General features: G+C 48.9%; 1 protein-coding gene across 6 annotated transcripts in view; it reads left to right on the plus strand.

Moving 5' to 3' along the window:
• Positions 1-15,622, plus strand: part of Kyat1 (kynurenine aminotransferase 1) — a 43,670-nt gene extending 28,048 nt beyond the window's left edge. For 2 of the 6 annotated variants that reach the window (XM_036184996.1, XM_036184994.1), the window contains exons 2-13: positions 4,103-4,161; positions 8,796-8,943; positions 12,387-12,536; positions 12,617-12,703; positions 12,959-13,087; positions 13,450-13,570; positions 13,884-13,960; positions 14,045-14,134; positions 14,242-14,428; positions 14,513-14,592; positions 14,994-15,080; positions 15,162-15,622. In XM_036184996.1, the coding sequence (XP_036040889.1) occupies positions 4,109-4,161; positions 8,796-8,943; positions 12,387-12,536; positions 12,617-12,703; positions 12,959-13,087; positions 13,450-13,570; positions 13,884-13,960; positions 14,045-14,134; positions 14,242-14,428; positions 14,513-14,592; positions 14,994-15,080; positions 15,162-15,227 (1,275 nt within the window). In that variant the 5' untranslated portion in view covers positions 4,103-4,108 and the 3' untranslated portion in view covers positions 15,228-15,622. Of the gene's footprint in view, positions 1-253; positions 466-1,570; positions 2,012-4,102; positions 4,162-8,795; positions 8,944-12,386; positions 12,537-12,616; positions 12,704-12,958; positions 13,088-13,449; positions 13,571-13,883; positions 13,961-14,044; positions 14,135-14,241; positions 14,429-14,512; positions 14,593-14,993; positions 15,081-15,161 lie in introns of those variants that run through there. The other 4 variants (XM_036184993.1, XM_036184992.1, XM_036184995.1 and 1 more) reach the window with 4 other exon arrangements.
• The last annotated feature ends 3,413 nt before the right edge of the window (positions 15,623-19,035 follow it).

A 19,035-nucleotide genomic window follows, 5' to 3' on the forward strand; every position in this document is an offset into this window, starting at 1 on the left:
GAATGGCGGGTGTGTGTGTGTGTGTGTGTGTGTGTGTGTGTGTGTGTGTGTGTGTGTGTGTACTTAAACTGAGTCTGGGTTGATGCACTCTGTGTTGTTAACCTGTCAGTGACCTTCACCTGGGTCACTTTGCCCTTGGAGGCAATTTGAATTTTAAGGGGTCACTGTGTGTGATTGAGGTGACTAAGAGGAAGAGTCAGTAAAGCACCTGGCACCAGTCTGGTGCACAGTGACACTTTACTGTTGTTGTTAGAACTGTGTGTGGGACTCAAGTCCCTAGCTTGGAGCCATTTTCTGGCCTAGGCTGTCTGCCCTTCTCCTCTACCCTGGAGGGAAAGTCTCCAGTGCCTGTGGATCTGGGAGGCATGTTCAGGAGCTCAGCAGCCATCTCAGTGCACCTGGTGTGGCCGCTCTGGGGAAGGAAGGCTGGAGCCTCACTCACCCGGTGTCTACACCAGACTGTAAGTAAGTGTTCTGCATAGCGCTCTACTATATTCATGGCCCTGGGGTCCCTGGGATCTGGCTGGGTCCTGCCTCTAAAGCTATGCATGAGCCTGCTCTTCCAGAAGCCTTCCGAGGCTAGCTATGCTGTCACCTCCCTTGTGCCTGCTTCTCTCATCTGGAACTCAGCACTGCATGAATACTCCGTTTGTCGGCTGCAGCCTGCCCACCCATGGTCCCAGCCCTGCTGATAGTATACAGTGGCTGCACAATACATCTTGGTTGGCTGATTGTGTTATGCACAGCTCAGGAACAGCACCATTCTCTGATTTATCCAAGTACTGACTGCCATTTGCAAGGGCATCCTCTTGAGTCTTCCAAGTTTGTGGAGTTCCGATTATCTCTCTCCTCAAACCCATTCTTCTCCACTCATTTCTGTTCATCTGTAAGTTTGTGCCCTTGTGCCCTGCACCTTCCACCCCTCCCTGCCACAACCTCCCTTCCCTCAGGCCAACCTGTCCCTCAACACTCCCACTGTCAGGCTGCCTTCATTCAGTCATTCATTCATCTCATTCATTCTCTCTCTCCCTCTGCCCCTACACACTTGGCTTCATGCCGTTGTCAACAGGGAGAGGTTCTGCTGCTAGATGGATGAATTTGGGAAATGATAATAAGCTGGAGCTGTGAGTTATGGACAGGCTCAAATTCAGAAAAGAATTTGTGTGAAGTGTGCAATTGTTAGAATCAATCAAGAATCAAAAAGGAGCCAGAAATGAAAGCGAAGGCCTGAGAGGTGGCTCATCAGCGGCAGGTACCCCCCACCAATCCTGATGGCTTGAGCGTGGTACCTGGGGCGCACACAGTGAGCACTGAGAAGATTCCTGCAAGTTGTCCTTGACCTCCACACACCTGCTGTGACCTGCATGCGTACCCTCACAAATGAATAAACTATAATTAAAAAAAATACTAAGCCAGGTGTGGTGGTGCATGCCTGGAATCCCAGCACTTGGGAGGCAGAGGCAGGTGGATCTCTGTGAGTTCCAGACTAGCCTGATCTACAAATTGAGTTCCAGGACAGCCAGGGCTACACAGAGAAACCCTGTCTCGAAAACAAACCAAAACCAAAAACTCCAAAACTCAGTCATTCAAATAAAGTGATCTCTGTACAAAACAGAAAACCAAATGTAAACCGGGAAGTAGAAGGGCAAGAAGAAAGCTGGAGGCAGAGTCACGGCCCCAGGGAAAGAGGCTCTGTGAGCACCTCGCTGACTCCTTTCCTGCAGCTCCCTTCCTACACACGTGTGATCATAGAACTGAACATGCTTGCACAGATACATGCATATTAGGGGATTTTTCTTTATTTTTTAAAGACATGGTGTCATGTGGCACAGCCTGGCCTCAAACTCACTATGTCGCTATGAGTGACCTGATCCCCTGCTCCCACCTCTTGAGTGCTAGGATGACAGGTCCAAGTCACCACGCCTGGTTATGAAGTGTTGGAGAACAAATCCAGGGCTTCCTGTGTTGGGGACAAGCACCCTACCCACTGGGCTCCAGCCCCTACCTTCAGGTATTTAAAAAATACTGTAATACTTAGCACACCCTGTTTTGCTGACTGTTTTATTGATATTGGTATATTGTATCACTAACATTCTTCTAGATTATGATTGTCTCCAACATTTTTCAACCATAAAAATAAACTATTTAGCTGGACATAGTGATTCACATCTGTAATTCCAGCACTTGGGAGGCTGAGGCTGGAGGATTGCTGTGAGTTCAAGGCCAGCATGAACTTCATTACAAATTCCAGGCCAGCCAGAACTACAAAGGGAGACCCTGTCTCAAAACACAATAGTAACAAGAAAAATAAAATATTTAGCCAAGCTTGATGGCTCATACTTGTAATCCCAGGATTTAGGAGACTGAGGCAGGAGGATTACCACAAGTTTGAGCCAGCCTGGACTATAGAGTAAGAATTCTGTCAAAAAAAAAAAAAAAAAAAAAAGAAAGAAAGAAAGAAATTTTGTTTTATAAAATTTGAAAAATATGTCAGGCTGTGGTGGCACAACACTTCAATCCCAGCACTCAGAGGTAGAAGCAGGCAGATCTCTGTGAGTTCGAGGCCAGCCTGGTCTACAGAGTGAGTTCTAGTATAACCAGGACTACACAGAGAAACCCGGTCTTGAAAAACAAAAACAAACAAACAAACAAATAAATAAAATATGGGAGGCAGAGGAAGATAAGCCTCTGAGTTCAAAGCTAGCCCTGTCTACATAAAGAGTTCCAGGCTAGCCTAGGCTACATAGTGAGACTTTGTCTCAAAAATAAATAAATAAACAAATAAATAAATAAGTAAGTAAGTAAATAAATAAATAAGTAAATAAACTGAAAAATAATAATTGTAAAGAAGCAAAATCCAAATTTAGTAATCTGCTAACCAACATACCAAAGAAAATCTCCCCTGACATTTTGATTACACTGAGGTGGTCTCCTCAGGGCCAGCCTCTTTTTTGTTTTTGTTTTTTTGTTTTGTTTTATTTTTTGAGACAGGGTTTCTCTGTAGCTTTGTGCCTTTCCTGGAACTAGCTTTTGTAGACCAGGCTGGCCTCGAACTCACAGAGATCCACCTGCCTCTGCCTCCCGAGTGCTGGGATTAAAGGCGTGCGCCTCAAACACCCGGCTAGGGCCATCCTCTTGTAAGCTTGGTGGTTGACACTGTAGGTGCTAGCCCAGTGACACCTTCCAGGAATCAGTGGAGGGGCAGGGCAAAGGGCTTGCAAAGATGCTGTGTGCCAGGCCCCAACGTGTTCCCATGCCCAGGACTCTTAGGCTGCCAAGAAGCCTTACACACCACATATGACCTAAGACTTCTCTAGGGCAGGGCCTGGTGCCAAGATTATTGCCGCAACCACCTTGACAGGATCTGCAGTAGCTTCTCCTCTGAGCCTCTGTATGCCTCATGTCTTCATGTGCTGTGTGCAGATGAGCTTACCACTTCTGGTGGTTGCTCTGGGAACTTAGCAGATCTTGACCCACAAGCATGATTTTGGACTAGCCACAGCAGGTGGCCTCCAAGCGTGGGGGTCACCTAGCGCTGCTCTCTCCTGGGCCCAAGTGAGCAACCCTCTCACCAGAGTCCAAAGTTAGCCTGGAGTCAGCAGCCCTGAGTCTCAGTTTGCTGTGTGAACTTGAGTACACTACCTGCATGCCCACTCCAGGCTCCCATCTGCTCACGGAACCAGTCAGATCATCCTAAGGGTATGTACAAGCCTAGGATGCCCTTTGCCAGTGCAAGTGACCATTGTTCCTGGTACCACCATTCTCCCCCCTTCCCGTTCCTCTTCCTCAGCCCTTCTGGAATCACTGTAACCTGGCTGTCAGGCTGTATCTCGGGACACACAGAGTCAGCACTGTCAGCACTGGTGCCCTCCACCCTCACAGCCCCTGTCAGTGTGTGGGGGAAGATAAAAGGATGATAGAGCCCTGCCCTACGTCAGCAAGAGTGTCTGGGAGAGCAGGTTCCAGCCAATCTGGCTACCTGAGCCTGGGTCTCCACCCAGGCCAGGAGAGCAGAGGGTGGAGCTGTGACCATAAAGCCACTGTCTGGGGTTGCTCACACTCTGCATGATTCTCACATTGGACTTCCCTTCTCTGTACCCAGCTCACCATGGCCAAACAGCTGCCGGCTCGAAGGCTGAATGGGATTGATCACAACCCCTGGTGAGCTGATGGGTTGGGAGGTGTCTGGGTGTCCCTTCTCCCATGGGCTTACCATCCCTGATTTGTAGTAACCCAGTGTAGCCAGGATGGGTAGTGACAGCTGCAGCACAGGAGAGGCAAGACCCACGGTAGCAGACCAGCCTTGGGTCTCAGCATCCCTCTGTTGGCTGTGGTGCTGAGCAGGAGACACACTGGTTCAAAATGGAGATGATTTTACCTCCCTGAAGGGCCTTATGGACTAGCAACAGCCCCAAATCAGGCAGCAGGCCATGGCTCCCACAGGCGGTAACTCCTCTGCTCCATACCTATGGCTTCCACACATCTGGGGATTCAACCAATTGGAGACCAAAAGCATTTTTTAAAAAAATGATTCCTTGTGGCTGGAGAGATGATTCAGCGGGCAGAAGTGTCCATGGCCTGTGCTAGAGTGCCTGGATTCAGATCCTGGCACTCATGTTTTCACAAAGCTGGGCACAGCATGCCTGTTTGTAACCCTAGTGCTGCTAGAACAGAGACAGGAGTATTTCTGGGGCTTGCTCTTCAGCACCCTAACTCCAGGTTCAGTGAGAGGTCTTATCTCAAGGGAATAAGGAGGCATAGATCAAGACACTTGCCCAGCTCCTCTGGGTTCTATATGCATGTTCATGGGTAAGTACACCAAAAATACACACATGCTATACACACACACAGAAAAGGAAGAATGCCTTTACTAAACATATAAAGACAGTTCTTGTCCTCAGTCACTGAGCGATACAATGTAGCAGCCGTTTCCATGCCAGTACAGTGACTGGAAGTTGGTCATCTGGAGATGAGGTGTGTGGGAAGGGCTGGGATGTACCTCAATGCACCAGTGCCTGTGTAGCGTGTTCAAGGCTCTGGGTTTCATGCCCAGCAAGGGGAAAGAGAAAAGGATGTAGGGAGAGGGCTCAGATCACACACAAATACTATGATAAGAGACTTGATATTGGGCCAGTTTGGATGTCCTGGATGCAGGGCGTCTGAAACCCATTTCTCTGCAAACACTAAGGGTCGGCCTTCATTTTATTTCATAGGTGCTTTGATATGAGATAAGCTAAGAAAGTATGATACAGAGGCTGGGGAGATGGCTCAGTGGTTAGGTGCTTGCATACAAGCATGAGGACCAGGGTTCAGATCCCCAGATCCTGTCTGTAATTCCTTCCTGGAAAGACAGAGACAAGGGATCCCCAGAGCAAACTGGCTAGCAAGATTAGCCATATGGGCAAGCTCTGTGTTTACTGAGAGACCCTGTCTCATTTTGGAAAGACAATGGAGAATGATGCTCAACTTCAATCTTACTCCTCCACCACACACACACACACACACACACACACACACACACACACACACACGTGTCCACATGTGCAGACATACATATACACATATGCATACCACACTCATACACATGATGACAGAAAAAAATAAGAAAGTATGATGCAAGCCAGTATTTCCCCCTGAGTGCTAGGGCTGGGCCCCAAGGCTCCATGCTTAAGGCTCTAAAACACTTGGGAGATGGAAGGACTGTGTGTGTACATTATTATTTGTGTTACAGTAAATACAGTAGGAAGTGTGTTCAAAGGAGTTAATCATTTTCTCTTCTCCATTTCTGAGCATGAAGCCAGGTGCATAGACAGATATGTATACTTGAAAAAGTTACAGAGGTGTGCCAGAGAGCTCTCTAGACACACACACACACACACACACACACACACACACACACATACACGGAATTTATTAGAATGGCTTACAGGCTGTGGTTCAGCTAACCAACAATGGCTGTCTACCAACTGAAAGTCTAAGAACCCAGTAGTTTTTGAGTTCATAAGGCTGAATATCTTCAGTGCACGCCAGAATCCCAGAGAGGTAGGCTGCAATACAGTGAGGGAATGGGCTTGCCAGTGGGAGCAAGCAGGCAAGGAGCAAAAGCTTCCTTCATGTCCTTTCTACAGGCAGCCAGCAGAAGGTGCAGTCCAGATTAAGGGTGGCTCTTCCAGCCTCAAAAGATCTGGATTAAAAGTGGGTCTTCCCAGTTCAAATGATGTAATGAAGGAAAACCCCTCACAGGAGTGCCCAGCCACTTGGGTTTTGGGTAATTCCAGATGTAGTCAAGAATAGCCATCACAGTGCAGAAGCACGCACTGACCCTCCCAGCTACTGGAGAGACTCTGGGGTCACCTGAATTGAGGAGTTCCAGGTCCCTGAGCAACAATGGAACCTTGATTTTTGGGGGAAATGCTGGGTATGGAGGAACGTACTGTAATCCTCACGCTCTGGAGGCAGAGGCAAGTGGATCACCACAAACTTGAGGCCAGCCTAGGCTACAGAGTTCCAGGTCAGCCAGGATGCAAGTCAACACCCAAAGCTCAAAAAACAAAGCCATATACAGTAGCTCATGACTGTACCCAGCAGTCCAGAGGCAGAGGCATGTGGATCTCCATGAGTTTGGAATCTACCATGAGAGTTTCAGATCAGCCTTGATTACACAGTGGAACTCTTTTTCAAAACCAAACAAGGGGCCAGAGAAATGTCTCAGTGGTTAGGAGCACTTACCACTCTCATAAAGGACTGGAGTGTGATTCCCAACAACCACATTGGGTGGCTCACTGCTGCCTACAACTCCAACTCCAGGGCGTCTGACATCCTCTTCTTGGCACCCATGTGCTTGTGTTCACATAAATTAAATATTTTTAATTTAAAAAATTACATAAATTTAAATATTGAATACATATAAATTAAATATTTTAAAAGATTAAAAAACATTTAAATAGGCCAGGCAGTGGTGGCGCACGCCTTTGATCCCAGCACTCCGGAGGCAGAGCCAGGCAGATCTCTGTGAGTTCGAGGCCAGCCTGGTCTCCAAAGCGAGTTCCAGTAAAGGCGCAAAGCTACACAGAGAAACCTTGTCTCGAAGAACCAAAAAAAAAAAAAAAAAAAAAAAAAAAAGCTGGTCTCCAACAGTCCAACAGACACTGTTAGATCCCCTTACCACCTGGGTTTAGACACAGCACTGTCCACTACAGATCCAATCCCAGACACACGTTGTAGTCTGTGCTTGTGTCTATTTGGCTGTTAGTTTAGGGGCTGGGAAGATGGCCTATTCAGGAAAGTGATGACCTCTCTAGCATGAGGGCCTGAGTTGTTCTGGGGAAGCAGAGACAGATGTGGACCAGTCTTTTTCTTTTGGGCCACCAACCAGCTCCCAAATCATGACAGAGACTTACTAGTTTTGAATGCTTGGCCTAACTTAGGCACATTTCTGGCTAGCTCTTTTAACTTAAATTAACCTGTTTATCTATCTTTTGCCTCGGGGCTCATTAACTTTGTTCTGTATATCTTACTTCTCTATGTCTGGCTGGCTAGCAGCTACCTGGCTTCTGGCCCTGGGCATGTCCCTTCTTCTCTCCTCCTCTTGCTCTTCTCTTCGCTTGCTCTTTTCTCCTATTTATTCTCTCTGCTCAGCAGCCCCACATCTCCCTCTCCTGTCTAGCTATTGGCCATTCATCATTAAATCAATCAGGTGCCTTAGGCAGGCAAGGTGAAACAGCAACACATCTTTACATAGTTAAACACACATCCTGACATCGTTAAATAAATGCCACACAAACAAATGTAACACACCTTTACACAGTTAAAGTAATATTCTGCAGCATAAACAAATGTAGCACGTCTTTGCCTAGTTAAAATAATATCCCACAACACAGGTGGATCCCTGGAAGCTCTCTGGCCAACTAATCTAGTTCACATGGTAGAATTCCAGACCAATGAGCTACCTTGCCTCAAACAAGAAGGTAGAAGGTGCTGGAGAGGTGACACCCAAGTTTGTCCTCTGACCTTCACATGTATATCTGTGCGCGTGCGCGCGCGCGCGCACACACACACACACACACACACACACACACACGCACACGCACACACACACACACCCCTTCTTGATCCCCTTACAGCCTCCTAGGGTCATTTAATTCAGCAGAATAGTGTAGGAACTCAGAGAATGTGCAAATGTGCTCCACTGACCTCACCAGCTTATTATGAAGGCCATTGCCAAGATACAAAGGAGCAGCTTGGCACTGCCTGGCACTCAGCTCTGTGTCCTCGGAGTGACCCAGAGCACAGTGAGTCACACCGGCCACCAGGAGGTGATGTGAGCCCAGTGTTTCCCACTGTGCTGAGGACAGATCCAGTACAGGTTAGGAAATCCCTTTTTTGGCCTCTGAGTAATACATCACCACATCCCATTCAATAGGTGCCTCTGAAGTATAAGGCAGAATTGAGGGTGTGGCTCAGGGGTGGAGCTTTGCCTAGCTTGCTCTCCAGCACAGTGGGGAAGAAATGACAGAGTGAGAGGGTAAGACGGGAGAGGCTGTAGCAAGAGTCTCCCTCTTGCCAGTCATATGGTTTTGGATATAAATGTTTCTTACCATGGCATGGCCAAAACTTGAAGTCTCCTGGGTTAAGCCATATAATTGGTCCAGGGCCTAACCACCTTAAAATATGCGACCCACCCAGGTGGGGGTAGAGATATGTTCCTGTCTTTCTAGAGTGGTCTCATGAATGTTCACCCTGCCCTGAAATATTCCTGGGAAGTGGCCCAGGGCTCACTCTCTATTTGTTGCCAGGGTGGAGTTTGTCAGACTGGCCAAAGAGTATGATGTCGTGAACTTGGGTCAGGGCTTCCCCGACTTCCCACCTCCGGACTTCGCTGTGCAAGCTTTTCAGCAGGCCATCAGTGGGGACTTCATGCTCAACCAGTACACCATGGCATTTGTGAGTCTCCTGCATCTCCTGAAGGTCCTGAAGGACAGGCACCCACACCACATAGGTGACAAGGCCCATGGGGTGCAACCCAGTAGGTTGAGTTCAGCATTCTCCATTACTGAGAGTCTCCTGTTCCTCAGGTCCCAGGGCAGAAGGCAGATCGTGAACCTTCATGATCAAAACATCTGGTCCAGCCTGGGAGGAAGGAGGACGTGGAACATGATAGTGGGAGGGAAGCTTCTAGGAGGAGGTGACACCTCAGCCAACCCCTGAGAGACAGGCTGTCGATTGTATTAGACTCAATCCCAGCTGCTCTGTAAGGGCTACATAATACATCATTGCCTACATTGGACTAGAATAGTGCCTTTTGGGGGGAGGGAGTTTCGAGACAGGGTTTCTCTGTGTAGCCCTGGCTGTTCTAGACTCACTCTGTAGACCATGCTGATATAGTTGGATTTTTCTTTGGGCCACCAACCAGTTCCCAAATAAAGACATGGAGAATTATTAATTATGAAAGCTTAGCCTTAGCTTAGGCTTGTCCCACTCGCTCTTTTAACTTTATTTTTTTGCCTCGGGGCTTTTTAACTTTCTTTCATTGTCTGTCCTACTTTTCCTGCTTCCTCTGTGTCTGGCTGGCTGCCCTGATATCTTTCTTTCTTCCTTGAGCCTAAATTCCTCCTCCTGTTTACTCTCCCTGCCAGGAAGTCCCGCCTATACCTCCTCTCTTGCTATTGGCCATTCAGCTTTTTTAGTAGACCAATCAGGTGCCTTAGGCAGGCAAGGTAAAACAGCAACACATCTTCACATAATTAAACAAATGCAGCACATCTTTGTAGAGTTAAACAAATATTCTGCAACAGGCTGCCTGTAACTCACAGAAATCTGCCTGCCTCTGTCTCTCAAGTACTGGGGATTAAAGGTGTGGGCTACTACCACTGCCTGTTTTTTGATTTTTTTGTGTTTGTTTTTTTGAGACAATGGAGCTCCTTACCCCTTTTTTAAGAACTTCATACATCAGTACTATATTGACATCATTTCTACTCCTCCCTCTGCCCCTCCAACTCCTTCTGGGCTCAGCACTCCCCCTCAAATTCATGATCTCTTCTTCCTCAATTATTATAATTACAAGTATGTATATGTATACACACCTGCTGAGTCCATTTAGTGTTGCTTGTATGGATCGTGCCTAGGGCTGACCACTTGGGATTCTATAACCTATCAGGGGGTTCATCCCTGGAGAAGACTGATTCTTCCTTTCTCAGCAGCCAGTTATTGGTTGTTAATTCACCTAGGGGTGGGGCCATGTGAGATTTCCCACATCCATGCTGACATGTCAGCTGATATTGTAATTCTGCAGGTTTTTGTTTAGGCAACCATATTGTTGAGATTCCATGGGTGTGGCTTCCCTGTCACATACAGAAGACAGTGCCTCACAGCAGACACCCTGATCCTCTGGCTCTTACAGTCTTTCCACCCACTTTTCCGCAGTGTTCCCTGAGCCTTGAGTGTGGGAATTGTGTTGTAGATGTATCAGGAAGAGCTACACACCCCAGTCAGCTGTTCTCTGCATTTCCCTTTTAATGACTGTTTAGTTTTCTTCCATTGCCCAGATGTGCCGTGTTTACTTAGCCAGTCCACTGCTTTCCACAGCTGTTATAAACATTGCCAGTTTATCCTTTTTTTTTTTTTTTTTGGTTTTTTGAGACAGGGTTTCTCTGTGTAGCTTTGCGCCTTTCCTGGGACTCACTTGGTAGCCCAGGCTGGCCTCAACTCAAACTCACAGAGATCCACCTGGCTCTGCCTCCTGAGTGCTGGGATTAAAGGCGTGTGCCACCACCGCCTGGCACATTTATTTCTTTAAGATATATTCTTTTTCATATCTATTTTTGTTATTTTTAATTATGTGTGTATCTGTATATGGGTATGTGCACATGAATGCAGTTGCTCCTGGAGCTAGAGTTACAGGTACTTGTGAGCTGCTTTATATGGGTGCTGGGGATTGAACCCAGGTCCTCTGAAAGAGCAAGGTATGAGTCATTGTGAGTAGTTTAATAAAGAGCTGAATGGCCATTAGCTAGGCAGGAAGGGGTCAGGTGGGACTTCTGGGGAAAGAGAGCTCTGGGTGAGAGAAAGGAGGAGTTGCCAGCCAGATCCAGGGGAAGCAGGATGGGCAAAATGGAGAGGAGGTAACAAGTGTGTCGAAGAACGTAGATTAAAAATATGGTTTAATTCAAATTATGAGAACTAGTTTGGTACAAGCCTAAGCTAAGGCCGAGCTTTTATAATTAATAATAAGTCTCCATGTCATCATTTGTAGGCTGGCAGCCCAAAGGAAAATGTACATTCTACATATGGCACCCAACATCTGGCTTGGTAAAGACAGATTCAGTTAGAAAAAAGTCAAAACAGGTTACAGTGTGTTTAAAAATGTGCATAGGCTGGGGTTGGAGATTTAGCTCAGTGGTAGAGTGCTTGCCAAGCAAGTGCAAGGCCCTGGGTTCAGTCCTCAGCTCAAAAAAAAAATGTGCATAGGCTTAAAAAAGAAAAGAAAATGGGTATAGACAGTCATAGAAAAATAGTTTATAAATAATAAGATAAAATCTTAAAAAGAATGAAATAAAATATAAAAAGGATAATAAGAAGGAGAGAGCCAACTAAATGTTGTCCTCTGACCCCATATGCCTGTCCACTGAACTCCTATGATACATGTGGGCACACACACACACAATAATTTTTCTTTGAGGCAGGGTCTCTTTATGTAGTCCTTGCTGTCCTGGAACTCACTCTGTAGACCAGGCTGGCTTCAAACTCACAGAGACCTATCTGCCTCTGCTTCCCAAGGGTTGGGATTAAAGCATACCATCACTGCCTGGCAATTTTTTTTTTTTTTTTTGAGACAGAGTTTCTCTGTTTAGCTTTAGAGCCTTTCCTGGAACTCTCTCTGTAGCCCAGGCTGGCCTCGAACTTACAGAGATCCGCCTGCCTTTGCCTCCCAAGTGCTGGGATTAAAGGCATGCATCACCACCGCCCAATGCCTAGCAATTTTTTTTAAAGGAAAATATTCCTGCACCTCATTTTCTATAACCTTGGGCAAGACATTGGTTACTCAAGGATTCTGTTTTGTAATGCACCCAAATAAATAATCTGAGGCTCTAGGGCTGCTGGGGGAGTGGGTCAGGTAAGCACAAATGTACCTTTTAAACACATAGAGAACTGTGAGGTTTCTGCTACCCTGTGGTTCTGTTGTACTACAGATGAAGCAAACACAATGTCAGTCAGGTTCTCCCCACATCCCAGCTCTGGGTCAGACTCCATAACCAAGGCTGCTGGAGGAGATGTAACAATTCAGCCCAAGAAAGCTGACTTTGCTAGAAAGTTCTTGATAGCCTGGGTGCAGCTGAGCTGAAGGAGACTAGGCTTATCCTGGGTGTCTGACCCTGCTGTCCTGGCAGGGTTACCCACCTCTGACAAAGATCCTGGCAAGTTTCTTTGGCAAGCTGCTGGGACAGGAGCTGGACCCACTCAAGAATGTGCTGGTGACAGTGGGTGCCTATGGGGCCTTGTTCACAGCCTTCCAGGCTCTGGTGGATGAAGGAGATGAGGTGAGAGGTGAAACCTGAATGGGGTGGGATGAGCTAGCTCAGGGCAGTGCTGACCCCTGCTAATTTGACCCTTGAACCAGGTCATCATCATAGAACCTGCTTTTGATTGTTATGAACCCATGACACTGATGGCTGGAGGTCAGCCTGTGTTTGTGTCCCTGAGGCCGGTAAGGAATATTGGGTGGTTATGGGTTGGCTAAGGCTGGTAAGGGATTCTGGGTAGTCATGGGTGGTTGAGGGACCCAAGATCTGAGCTGAGCTAGATCCTGGGGCATGGTACAGGGAAAGGAATCCTTTGAGCTGGGAGGGTGTGGAGGTGGAGTCCAGAGCAGAAAGGAAAGAGATGGAGGCAGATGCACATGGACATGAGCTGCTGCTGTCAGGAAAGTAATCACGGCTGCCTCTCCCACCTCCTCTTGCAGAGCCCTGCTCCTAAGGGACAACTGGAATCCACCAATGACTGGCAACTGGACCCCACAGAACTGGCCAGCAAGTTCACACCTCGTACCAAGGCCCTGGTCCTCAACACACCCAACAACCCTCTGGGAAAGGTACCAGGGGGTGCATTCAGAGACTTCTGCAGGCTGTTTCCCTTCTGATCCTGAGCATAAGCTATCTCAGACTTTATTTCCTCGTGGGAGGTGGAGGGCTGTATGCCTTAAACCCAACCCTCCCAGAGGTGCTGGGTGCATGGGCTGAATGCCTCACCACTTTCTGGTGGCTTTGGAACAGTGACTCTACTTCTCTGTACAGTGGAATCCAGACCAATTCCACAGGGTCAGGATTGCAGAGCTGGTCAAAGGGGTGGTCCAGAGAAGCCTTAGGACCTGGTATGGTCTTGTACTCTACCTCTGAGCAGGCTCTGCACTTGGGGACAGTCCCAGCTGCACACCCGTGACCTTGGATCCCACAGGTGTTCTCTAAGACGGAGCTGGAGCTGGTGGCCAACCTGTGCCAGCAGCATGATGTCCTGTGCATCTCTGATGAGGTCTACCAGTGGCTGGTCTATGATGGGCACCAGCACATCAGCATTGGTGAGCTGAGCCTGCTGCAGTTTCCCCTGGACACTTGAGCAGGGCTTGAGCCCAAGCTGGGAGCAGCCTAGGCCTGGAGGTTCAGGACCCAGGGCTGTGGAACTGTGCACTGGTGTGACCATGGGCAGGGGCTTCTCCTCCCTGAGGTCTGAGGAGTGCGGTAGCATCTGCTTCCCGAGGCTGTGAGGAGCAGGAAATGGAATGGGTCCTGGCAGCAGCTTAGAGGGCACCAGTCCTCAGTTGAGAGGCTTGTCCCTGGGTCCCTCCCTCCACCCTCCCCATTTTAGCATTTTCTCTTCTTGGCCTCGGGCAGCCAGCCTCCCTGGCATGTGGGGACGGACCCTGACCATTGGCAGCGCGGGCAAGAGCTTCAGTGCCACCGGCTGGAAGGTAAGTGTGGTCACCTGGCAGGTGACGGTGTGGGAGGATTAAGAAAGGCCACCTCTGGCCCTCACTGACTGTGTTCTGGTCTAGGTGGGCTGGGTTTTGGGTCCAGATAACATCATGAAACACCTTCGGACTGTGCATCAGAACTCTATCTTCCATTGTCCCACCCAGGCCCAGGTGAGGAGGGTAGGAAAACTCACAGTGAGGGTACACGACAGGGAGAGGGGCAGTGAAAGCCCCTAGACAGGCCACAACTGACCGGTCCTTCCATCTGTCCTGTCCAGGCCGCCGTAGCCCAGTGCTTTGAGCAGGAGCAGCAACACTTCGGACAACCCAGCAGTTACTTCTTGCAGCTCCCACAGGCCATGCAGCTAAACAGAGACCACATGATCCGTAGCCTGCAGTTGGTGGGCCTCAAGCCCTTGATCTCCCAGGGCAGCTACTTCCTCATTGCAGACATCTCAGACTTCAGTGAGTGGCACTGGCCATGCCACTCGGGATTTGGGGAGGTACCAAGTTGGCTAGGACTCAGCATGACCTCTTCTGTTGCTGCAGAGAGCAAGATGCCCGACCTGCCTGGTGCTGTGGACGAGCCCTATGACAGACGCTTTGCCAAGTGGATGATCAAAAACAAGGTAAGCTGGGCCTCTTGTCAGGGCCAGTCGGTGTATGTGCACAGGCTGTGCCCTGGTCAAGGGTGTCTAGTCAGCAGACCTTCTCCATGACTCCTGATACAAGGCTGATTGCACAGCCCTTTCACTTGCCCAAAGACGCCTTGCTGGCTCCAGGAGTCCCTGCCCTTCTCTGAGCCTGGCCCCCTGCTCGGACTACTGAGGTTCAAAGGTGGTTTTCCCCAGCCTGCTGCACAGTCTTTCCTTTTAGTCGCTCTCTTTCTCTGCACCCCGGGAGGAACCTAGTAGAATGTTCTGGGGCTTCTCTCCTGACCACCACAGCAGGTGGAGGGGACACACTGAGCCTTTACTCTGTCCCCTGAGCTGATGTCTTGGGTCTCATATATGCACTTCCTCCTCCCCAGGGCCTGGTGGCCATCCCTGTCTCCATCTTCTTCAGCCAGCCCCATCAGAAGGACTTTGACCACTACATCCGCTTCTGTTTCGTGAAGGTGAGAAAAGGCTGGGGGAGCCTCCATGGGCCTGCCTAGCCGCCAGGGAGGGTGAGAGAAGGCTCACTGTGTGTCTTGCAGGATGAGGCCACACTCCAGGCCATGGATGAGAGGCTGCAGAAGTGGAAAAGAGAGCTCCAGCCCTGAGGCTCCTCAGCCCTCCCTACACAGTGAGGCTCAGCTGGGGCCTATCACGGGGATGACACTGGAGGGCCCAGCTCTGTGACTGGACATGCTTCCAGGAAAGAGGCCACTTATTTGGGGGTTTCAGCAATCTTTTCCCCGTGTCTGGACTGCTGTCTCAGATTGAGCCTCATTCTACTCTGTAGGTTACTTGAGGGGTGTGGTTATTTCTGGCCTCTCTGCCTGGGACAGTAAAAGATGGGGTACCAAGCCTGGAGTCCCAGCCTCACCCCCAGCCTTAACTTATCCCTGCTGAGGCTCAGGACTCTCCGCTTCTTCTTCTCACGTGACTTCAGGACATTGCTTCTGGCTTGATTGCTTTTGTTCCTAATAAAGTTTTAAGTTATTAGAGACCTCAAGGCAGCTTCTCTCTTCCTCTGGACTGCCTGCTGAACAGCGCTTGGAACCTCAGACCCCACACCTTCCCTAGGAAGAGTGTGTGTGTGTGTGTGTGGTGTGAACACTGGGAACTTGGAACTCATCTGAAGTCACAGGGCTTGTGCATGGCAACCCAGACTGTTCACTATTTGCTATGTTCCTCACCCTCAGAGAGTGCAAGTGGAAGGCTGGGTTAGGGTGTGTGTGTGGGGGGATGGGGTCACGGAGACATCTTCACAGGCGTTCAAGGACAGCCTGGTGAGTGCAAAGAGGGCAGCTGTGAGCAGCTCCACTGGTCCAGGCTTACCTGCAACTCCCAACAGTCTGCTGAGGAGGCAGTATGGGGAAGGAGTGTGGAAGGAGTGTGGAAGGCATTGGGGAAGGAGTGTGGAAGGCATTGGGGAAGGAGTGTGGGAAGGAGTGTGGAAGGAGTGTGGAAGGCAGTGTGGGAAGGAGTGTGGAAGGAGTGTGGCAGGAGTGTGGGAAGGAGTGTGGAAGGATTGTGGGAAGGAGTGTGGAAGGCAGTGTGGGGGAGCCACCCTGGCCAGTGAGTACTTGACCTAAAGTGGAAGTGAGGTTTGATTAGTCAGGCCTGAAAATCAAACTTGTGAACCTCCTGCCTCTGCTTTCAGAGTACTGAGATTACAGCACGTTCACACCTGGCCGAGAAGTGGGTTGGATTCCAGTTGTCTCATTAAAGCCACTGTAGTCCTAAATCCCCTCGGAAGGCCACACTAGGAGCCAGGTTCGTTTGGAGAGCGACCTCGGGAGTTTCACTCACATCTTTTCTTGAACCTAGAGAAATGATGGGAACATAAGAAATTTAAAAAATGTTTTCTCGCTAGGCAGTGTTGGTGCACACCTTTAATCCCAGCTCTCAGGAGGCAGAGCCAGGTGGATCTCTGTGAGTTCGAGGCCAGTCTGGGCTACAGAGTGAGTTCCAGGAAAAGCTCCAAAGCAACACAGAGAAACCCTGTCCCCCCCCCCCCCCAAAAAAAAGTTTTCTCCTGGAACAGAATTCCTACAACATGAAGGTTTGTGATAGATGGGATTGGTTTTTGTTAATCATAAAAAGCTCCGTAGGACCTGGGGTTAGCGTCAGAGCCCTGAGCCCGCCCTCTCCCTTCTTCTGTCTTCGGGGATTGGGGTGGGACTGGACTTTCAGTTCAATCACAAAGCCAATGATATTTTTTCTTTTTGGAGGTTGCCAGGAGAGGTCAGTGTCACACTGTAGCCAGGTTGGCTTCAAACTCATGGCAATCCTCCTGTCTCTGCCCCTGACTATTAGGATTACAAGCCTAAACCATCAGTCCTGGCTTGATTTTGTGTTGTGTTTTGTTGGCAGTGCCATGGACTGAACCCATGTCTTTACACACGCATGCCCAAAGCTGCACCACTCATGAGCTACATCCCCAGCCATGGGCAAGGGTCTGCATCAGATGTGCATAGGCAATAAACCTGTCAAAAGACACATCTAGTTAAAAGATCTAGTTGGTTTTTATCTGCAGTTCTAGATTCAGATAACACCCAAATCTGTGAAACAGAAGAGGGGAGGGGTTTGATGGGACCAGAGAGATAGCTCAGTGGTTATGGGCACTTGCTCCTCAGTTCCCAGCACCCACATCTAGCAGATCACCACCACCTGTAATTCAGCTACCAAGGACCTGACACTGTCTTCTGGGCTCTGTGAGCATTGCACACACATGGCGCTGGAGATCAAACCAGAACCTCATACATGCTAGACAAGCACTCGTAACTCTGAGCTGCATCCCAGCCAAGAATCCTCACTGGAACACACTTGGTGTCAGAGGCTGCTGGAGCAGAGGGAGGATTGTGAACCAAGATTCAACCTCAAGGGCTCAGGCTTGAAGCGCCTCTGCCTCACCACATGGCAAGACGATGAAGTCTGGCAGAGGGTAAACTCATGGAATTCTTAAAGTACCTCGACAAAGACCAGGCCTGATGGCATACACCCACCATTTTACTCCAGCGGTGGAGTATGGAAGACCAGGAGTTTAAGGTATGGCTCTGCTGCATTGTGAGTTCAATGCTGATACATGAGACTTTATCTCAAAAACAAAACCTAGGTTGGAGAGATGGCTATACAACCAGGAGGAGCAGAGATCAGATCCCAGCACTGACGTTACAAGCTGTGTGTCCCACACATGCCTGTAACCCCAGCTAGGAATGTGGGGGAGACAAGAGACTCTTGGGGGCTTCCAGCCTGGGCAGAGCCATGAGCCCCAGGCTCAGGGAACAATCTTGCCTCACAGGTGGAGAGTATACATACAGACACAGAAAGACATGCACACACATGAATAAAAATAAACAGAACAGTCTGACAAAAGATCTCATTTCTCATGAATCATCCCAGAATCTGCCCATAACTCATAGCTAAGCCCTGCCTCTAAGTATAGATATGATTGTGAAGCTGTCTGTGTGGTGCACACTTGGCTTGCTTTTTTGTTTTGGCTGTTGTTTTGTTTGGGACAGGGCCTCACTATGTAGCTCTAGCTGTCCTGAAACTCACAGAGATCTGCTTGCCTCTGCCTCTGCCTCCCCAGTGCTGGGTTTAAAGGCATATGCTACTACCCCCAGTTTTTGATGCACACTTATATCCCAGCACTCAGGAATCTGAGGCAAGAGAATCTTGAGTCAAGGCCTGTGTGAGATACACACAGTGAACCTCTGAGTCACACACACCCTCCCTCTTCAAAGAAGTGACCTGGGAGCTGGAGAGATGGCTCAGTGGTTAAGAGCACTGGCTGCTCTTGCAGAGGACCTGGGTTCAGTTCCCAGCACCACATGGTGGCTCACACCACCTGTAACTCCAGTCCCAGGGATCCAGTGCTCTCTTCTAGCCTTTTCAGAAAAGCCTGTGCTGCAGACATACGTGCTGACAAAACACGCACATAAATAAAATAAGTAGCTGGGCGGTGGTGGCGCACGCCTTTGATCCCAGCACTCGGGAGGCAGAGGCAGGCGGATCTCTGTGAGTTCAAGGCCAGCCTGGTCTACAGAGTGAGATCCAGGAAAGACACCAAAACTACAGAGAGAAACCCTGTCTCGAAAAACAAACAGGGTCGGGGATTTAGCTCAGTGGTAGAGCGCTTGCCTAGCAAGCACAAGGCCCTGGGTTCGATCCTCAGCTCTGGGGGAAAAAAGAAAAGAAAAAAAAAAAAAAGAAAAACAAACAAATAAAATAAGTAAAGTCAAAACCCAGAGAGCATGGTGCTTACTCGCCTTTAATTTCTGTACTTGGGAAACTGAGGCAGTTGACACTATCTCAACAAACAAAACCAAAGCAAGCAAAACAGATGAAAAAGTATAACTCAAGAGAGAATGTTGTGTGGTCGATAACAATGTGTCAGTATCTCCCCAACGGTAACAGTAC

The sequence above is a fragment of the Onychomys torridus genome, chromosome 4 (genome assembly GCF_903995425.1).
Source record: "Onychomys torridus chromosome 4, mOncTor1.1, whole genome shotgun sequence".
Lineage (NCBI taxonomy): Eukaryota > Metazoa > Chordata > Mammalia > Rodentia > Cricetidae > Onychomys > Onychomys torridus.